General features: G+C 44.8%; 1 protein-coding gene across 1 annotated transcript in view; it reads right to left on the bottom strand.

Moving 5' to 3' along the window:
• Positions 1-7500, bottom strand: part of Cht7 (chitinase 7) — a 45996-nt gene that overhangs the window by 23762 nt on the left and 14734 nt on the right. The window contains exons 4-6 of the mRNA XM_080283778.1: positions 6509-6607; positions 4686-4923; positions 1-180 (exon numbers count right to left, since the gene is read on the bottom strand). Of these exons, the coding sequence (XP_080139904.1) occupies positions 1-180; positions 4686-4923; positions 6509-6607 (517 nt within the window). The remainder of the gene's footprint in view (positions 181-4685; positions 4924-6508; positions 6608-7500) is intronic.

Here is a 7500-nt window from a genome sequence, read left to right as displayed (position 1 = left end):
CCTTCAGGAGGAGCACAAAGTTGGCCTTGTCCTCGCGTCCCTTGGGGTACTCCCAGTCAAGGTCGAGTCCGTCAAATTCGTGTTTCCTGAGGAAGGGAATGGCGCTGAAGATGAAGGTCTGGCGGGTGTACCTGGTGGCTGACATGTCTTTGAACTTCTTGGTGCCGAAAGACCATCCGCCTGGGGAAGAAAGGGTTCGGTTAGAGCAGAAGTACTTATGAGAAATACAGAAAAGTGAATATAAATTATAATGGATGAATTGGTAGACACACACACACACACACACACACACACACACACACACACACACACACACACATACATACACACACATTCTCTCTTTATCTATCTATGTATCTATTTATCATTAATATTTATATGATATCGAGAATCTCTAGTATTCTCAGTGAAGACTGAAAATTTCTGATTAGCTCAACCCTGATGTTCTTCTGTTCAAACCTACTTCCAGTTTGTCATATTTCAGTGCATTTATCATCTGATTCGCTGAAAAAAAAATGACTTTTGCAGCATATCCAACATGCCATCATCGTTTCGTTCACCGTTTCTATTAATTCCACTGGCACTCCAATTTACCGTTCCCAATACGTTCTCTGTGCATGCAGTGATTAGCATTAGTCAAACTGGGCCTCTTTCACCCTCACTGTAACCTTGTGATGCCATGTCGGATAGAACTAACTGGCATGCCACGCCAAACATATAAGGTGCTCTACTACAAATAACCATCGTGGTGTTGGGTTGTAGTGTTATACCGATAGTACATTATGGATTTTAGTTTCAGGTACCTAAACTGACCTAGCGCTATAGATAGACAGATAAATAAACAGACAAGTAGATGGAGAGGAAGACAAATACATATATGGGTTATGTATATAAACAGAATACAAATTTATGCAATATGAATCATTACAGAGAAACACACACACACACACACACACACACACACACACACACACATATCTATCTATCTATCTATCTATCTATCTATCTATATATATATATATATATATATATATATATATATATATATGGCGAGAGAGAGAGAGAGAGAGAGAGAGAGAGAGAGAGACAGACAGACAGACAGACAGACAGACATAGATAGATAGATAGATAATTAGACAGACAGACAGACAAACAGACAGACAGAAGACAGTTAGACAGACAGACAGATAGAAAGGTAGGTAGGTAGGTAGGAAGGGAGAGAGAGAGAGAGAGAGAGAGAGAGAGAGAGGGGGAAAACAGAAAAGAAAAAACAAGATAAAAAATGCTGATGAGAGAAAATCGAGGTAGATGAACTAAGAAGGCCACAGCTACACAGCACTGGAGGCGACTCAGTGTGCCACATCCACAGCAGCTAATCCACACTTTCCTTACCACCCCTCACACACACACCCACTCTCTCCACCCTCATCTTCAACCTTCCTCTCTCCCTTCTTTCCCTCTACAAATCTCTCTCTTCCCCCTCCTTCACACCCCTTCATCCCTCTACCAGCTCTCCTCTTCATCCCCCATCCCACCATCCTCTCATATCTCCACCCTCCTCTCTCATTCTTTCATATTCTTATCCTTTTTCCTCCTTGTCTACCGTTTTTCCTCCTTGTCTCTCTATCCTCTCTCACTCCTCTCTTTTCATCCCTCTTTACCCTGTTCTCCATCCTATCAAGTTCTCTCTCCCTCTTCTCGCTTCTTCCTGTCCTATAATCCTCCTCCATCCTTTCTCAACCTTCCCTACCACCGTCTCTCAACTCGCCTCACGCCTTCTCCCCACACTCTTACCCCCTGGGTATTCTCTCTTTCTCTCCTCTACCCTACCTCTCTATTTCATCGCCTCCCTCCACCCTCCCTCCCCGCTCTTTTCACTCCCCTTCCACCCTTTCTTCCTTCTCCTTTCACCCTATCCCCTCATTTACTAACCCCGGTTCACTTACCCTCTCTCTCCTCCTTGTTATCTCCATCCATCTGCTGCTTCCCCCTCCACATCCTACTTCCCATCTCATCCCTCCTCACCCTCTCCTTCACCCCTCTCCTCCCACCCTTTCTCAACTCGTTACTCTTACCATAACCTTTCACCCTCCCTTCCTCCTCTCACCGCATTCTTCATCCTCTCCCACTCCTCCTTTTCTCTCTCTCTCTCTCTTTCTCTCTCTCTCTCTCTCTCTCTCTCTCTCTCTCTCTCTCTCTCTCTCTTATCCATCCTTTCCTCTGCTCCACTTCCTCCTACGCTCCCTCCACATCCACCTCATCCTCCAAGACTTCCTCCATCCTTATCGGAGACGTTTATCGTTTTCTTTCTGCCTGCCTCCCGTGTTCTCTTGTGCTTGGAGCCATTGACTCATCGAGCACATCCTGGTGGGTGGAAAGTGTGTTTGTGTGATTTACTTTTAGTGTGTGTGTGTGTGTGTGTGTCTCCAAGATGCTGGGTTTATGGCATATTTTTGTTGAATGGTCTACTGAACTCATGTTTGTGTGTGTGTGTGTGTGTGTCCCCAGGATGCTGTGTTTATGGCATATTATTGTTCAGTGGTTTATTGAGCTCGTGTGTGTGTGTGTGTGTGTGTGTGTGTGTGTGTGTGTGTGTGTGTGTGTGTGTGTGTGTGTGTGTGTGTGTGTGTGTGTGTGTGTGTGTGTGTGTGTGTGTGTGTGTGTCGAAGATGCTGGGTTTATGGCATATTTTTGTTGATTGGTCTATTGAACTCATGTATGTTTGCGTGTGTGTGTGTGTGTGTGTGTGTGTGTGTGTGTGTGTGTGTGTGTGTGTGTGTGTGTGTGTATGCCCAGGATGCTGTGTTTATGGCATATTATTGTTCAATGGTTTAATGAGCTCATGTGTGTGTGTGTGTGTGTGTGTGTGTGTGTGTGTGTGTGTGTGTGTGTGTGTGTGTGTGTGTGTGTGTGTGTGTGTGTGTATAGAAAGTAGGAAGGGACAGCAGAAGCAGAAGTGAGAGCAGCAGGCAGGCAAGAGAAATGAAAGCAATTGCTGTAATGTTTATGTAATGATGTTATAAAGCAATGCTACGAGTAATACAAGAAGAAGTAGAAGCAGGGATGATAACAATTTCAGTAGTAACTGTGGTAGCAGTAGTAGTGGTGGTGGTGGTATTTGCGGCAGATATGAGGGTAGTAGTCTAGTTATAATAGCGACTATAATGGTAACTTTTCTGTGACCAGTACCTAACAGAAGTTACAAGGGTAGAAAGAGCGATAGTATGGATAACACCGGCAGCTGAGGGAAACTAGACTGGAATGAGGGAGAAGTGGGGTGTGAGGTGAGGGAGGGGGGCCGGTGAGTGGCATCTGTCTACACCCGAGGGTAGAGAGTGTACCACTTACTGTGTAACCTGTGTGTTTAGTGGAGGATACGGGTGTTGGTGGGGATGACGGGGGGTAGGGAATGTTGGTTGGGGTGGTGGGGAAGTAGGGGGTGTTGGTGGTAGGTGATGGGGTGATGATGGAGAGTGGTGACTTGTGCTAATAAATAGTGGAAGAGGGTGGTGATTGTCGTGATAGTGCGAGTGATGCCATGGTTGTTCTAACAGTGGTGCAGGCAATGGTGATTTTGCTGCTGGAAGTGATAAAGATAGTTAGTGATTTTGGTGGTGGCGTTAACTGTGGTGTTGGGGATGTTGATGATGATGATGGTGGTGGTGGTGGATTTAGTAATCGCGATGAAATGGTGGAGAAAATGGCTGTGGTGGAATGGTGGTGAGGAATGTGGTGGTGGTGATGTTAAGGTAAGGGGTTTGTGAAAGTAGGAGTAATGGTGGCTATAGTGATGGGGAGGATGGTGAAGATTGTTGTGGTGATTGTGGAGGAGGTATGGTTTTGACGGTAGTAGTAATGGTGGCAGCGGATGGCGCGCGCGCGCGCGCGTGCGAGCGCGTGCGTGTGTGTGTGTGTGTGTGTGTGTGTGTGTGTGTGTGTGTGTGAAGGCTAGTGATGGTGATTGTAGATCGTGGGAGTAAAGGTGAAGTGTGTGACTTTGATGGTGGTGGTGGTGGTGAGGGTGACTTTCATACTGGTGGTGACTGCGATGCTGACGGTCGTGGAGGTAATGTGTGGTGATGTTAGTAGGAGTGTTATTCTGCTGTTGCTGAAGAAGAAGCTGTATGGAATTGATGGCACATTTTGTTCTCATTATTGCTAGCTTTGTCTCTCTAACAGTGGTGGTAGCTGAAGGACCTGTTACTAATGCTGGTAGAAATATTGCTGTTGTTGTGGTTGTCGTTCTGTTACTGTTCTTCTCGTTGTTATTTTTATGGTTGTGTTGTCTGTGTGTAAGAGAAGGGGGGGCTGGGTATGTCTGATCGCTTGAAATTGGTTATGACTGATAGAACCACAATCATAAACATCATCATCTGAACACAAGCAGTATCAACATTAAGAATTGACGTAAACAAAATCTCCATCTGCAGATATAACAACATAAACACCAACGACAGCAGCATATTCTGTACACGTGTTGCTCTCACTTGCAGGTAAAAAATGAATGATATTAAGCATGCTAGTGATTGCTTCTTCTTTCATGCCTTCAATTTATTGCTGGTGTCTGGCTTTGCAATGAAGTGTTCCTCAGGTGTGTTGTATTGTGTTTAGTTGCTCTCTCTCTCTCTCTCTCTCTCTCTCTCTCTCTCTCTCTCTCTCTCTCTCTCTCTCACTCACTCACTTACCCAGAGCCAGTAGAACCTTGAGCTTGGGGTTCTGCTTCTTGAGTCCATTCATCTGTTCATAGAACCCGGTCTTGCCATCTTTACTCTCATCGTTGGCCTCGAAGGACGTGAGGCGGCCCTTCTTCATCCACCCGAAGGCGTAGATGATGTGCGAGCAGAGGAAGGGGTCCATGTGTTCGGGGAGGTACTTGCCTATTTTTGGTCGGTATTGGGACCAGTTGGTGTAGTAGCAGACCACCTGTTTGGGGAGTATTGGGGACAGATTAGGATTATTTGGAACTAGGATTAGGTAGGGGTGTTTGAGGTTAGGACTGGGTTCCGGCAAAATTGGGATTTTAAGCCATGACCAAGCTTCTCTTAACATAACATGACATAATCTGGGCTCCTTCTTTTCCTTTTCTTCCGCATGTTGGTTAAATCTTCAAATGACAGTAATTATACCTGCTTCTCTTTAGCTCGTCCTAAATGTGCCGTCTCTCCATTCTTCAATGCTGAGCTTTAACATGTGACCAAAATTAAATACACTATTGTGCTGTTTCACGAAGCATCGTTATGAAAAGGATGTAGAACCGTAATCATTATCTTACTGTGCAACAGAGATACAGGGAGTAAGTTAGAAAAGGACGAAAACCTCCAAGTTAAGTTATACCAACTATAGTTGGGGTTGTCTGAGATCACGACTGAGTTCCAGGAATAGGAAGTTTGATTTCTGAGCTAACTTACCCTAATCCGACGAAACTAAACATAACCTTGCCTTCCCCTTTTCAATTCTTTTCTTACACGCGTAGGTTAGATATTTAGTGTAATTTGCTTTACCCAGCAGATAATCTCGGTGTAGGTCTCTCTTATATGCTTCCTGTTAGGTTATCCCTGCTTTGTCCTCCTATGTACTACTGCTATGACGATGGCTGGACATAATTTAATCTAACTTAACATGAGTTCACCCTTCGTAACTTCACCGCATCTAAAGTATCCCAGCTTACCGTACACATATGTAGCCTACCCTTATCGACCCTACCCTAATCTACTTTAAGCCAGCACAGTGTAACCTAGTTCAGTCTAAATTAACTCGAACAGGCAGTATCTCTGATCTGACCGTATCTGACCGTACGTGCCCTACACTGACCTGCCTCAAATCGCTCGCTTGACCTTTTACGCTACCCCCTGATGACCTTACCTTCTCTTGTTTAGTATGTTGATTCTTTTCATGGCGTCATCTGTTTTGTCCTGCCCTGTCCTTTCGTACCTTGTCCTTCTCTGCTTTTATCTTTTCCTTCTTTGCCCTTCTCTGGCCCGCCCTGCTCTTTTCTACTCTTACTTTGCCCCGCCCTGCCTTAACCTGTTCTGTATTGCTCTGTCTATCTTTACCTTCTCTATACTGTTTTGTTCTGTCCTGCTCTGCTATGGTTTGTTCTCCCCTGTCGTGTCCTAATTTGCCTTGCTTGCCCTGCTTGTTTATCCTTGCCCTTTCTTGTCTTGCCCTGTTCTAATTTTTCTAACCTGCTCTGTCCTCCGCTGTCTTTCTTTACCTGCTTTGTATTAACTTTTCTTGCCTAGCCCTGCTCTAATTTTCCCTCTCCTACCTTGTTATGCCCTGCCCTGTTCTGATTTACCTTGCTCTTCCCTCCCCTGCTATGTTCTACTTTGTCCTACCTTGCCCTGCACATTCTTTCCCTGTCCTATTGACATTTTCTCTGCCTTGTCATGTTCCGATACACTTTGCTTTTTCCAACCTTACCCTACTCTACCCATCCTAACCCTTCCCTGCCCTACTGTCCCCACCCTACCCAATCCAATCATACACCCTCCCCTACCCTACCCACCTTAAGATCCTGATTGCCTGCCGGTTTGGCCACGGCGGTGTCATCGTCATCCCTCCCTCTGGTTCCTCCTGCGGCAGGCCTCACGCGTGGGGGTCGAACCTGGGATTGCGTCGGGAGAAAAGTGTGAAAATTAACGAGTAATTTAGGTTGTAAATTGGTTCGTGAAGATGTAAATGAGGGCGAAGAATACAGTAGCATATAATGGGGACTGGTGAGGAAATTAGCGAGTAATCTAGGTTATAAGTAGATTTTTGAGGTCGTAAATGAAGTAAAAAAAAGTGATGGAGAATCATGAAGAACAGTGAAAAAATTAACGAGAAATTATAACATGTACACAGATTCGTGAAGTCGTAAATTAAGTTAAAAAAATAGTAGGGAATTATGAGAAATTTAAGAAAGTAAGGCAGTAGGAAAATAGCTAGGTAAGTTGGATAATTGTAATTGTAAATGAGGCTAGAGAGGTTAGCGAGTTGAGGTTGTAAATGAGGATGGAGAAACTGGTTTGAAGTTACGAGATTCAAGTATATATAAGGTTGAAGAAATGAGGTTGGGGAAATTAAGATGTTGTCAAATCAGGTCCAGCAGAGGGCAGAAGTGACGTCCCGTGTGAAGCTAACTCCTGCAGTCCGGGTGACGGCCTTTCACGTTAGTCTTGCTGCTGTCGGGCGTTTTTATCCAAGTTTGGGCAAGCCATTCGTGCTGAAGCGGTTTAAAAGGCTATAGCTAACCCCTTTACTTCGAAAAGTCTAAGTTGAATGAAGTTGTATGGATGCAGCAAGAACACACACACACACACACACACACACACACACACACACACACACACACACACACACACACACACACACACACACACACACACACACACACACACACAAAGTCACCTGACTGAAGAGGCAGAAATAGATTCCTTAGTTGAACTGTAAATGAGAATATTTTTAATGCTCTCATCATCATCATCATCATCGTCTTCGTCTTCGTCGTCGTCGTCA

This window comes from Coenobita brevimanus, chromosome 98, assembly GCF_032717465.1.
Source record: "Coenobita brevimanus isolate Jiangsu-jjx chromosome 98, ASM3271746v2, whole genome shotgun sequence".
Classification (NCBI taxonomy): domain Eukaryota; kingdom Metazoa; phylum Arthropoda; class Malacostraca; order Decapoda; family Coenobitidae; genus Coenobita; species Coenobita brevimanus.
The sequence above is the reverse complement of the archived record's forward strand: the minus strand, read 5'-3'. Positions and strand labels throughout refer to the sequence as shown.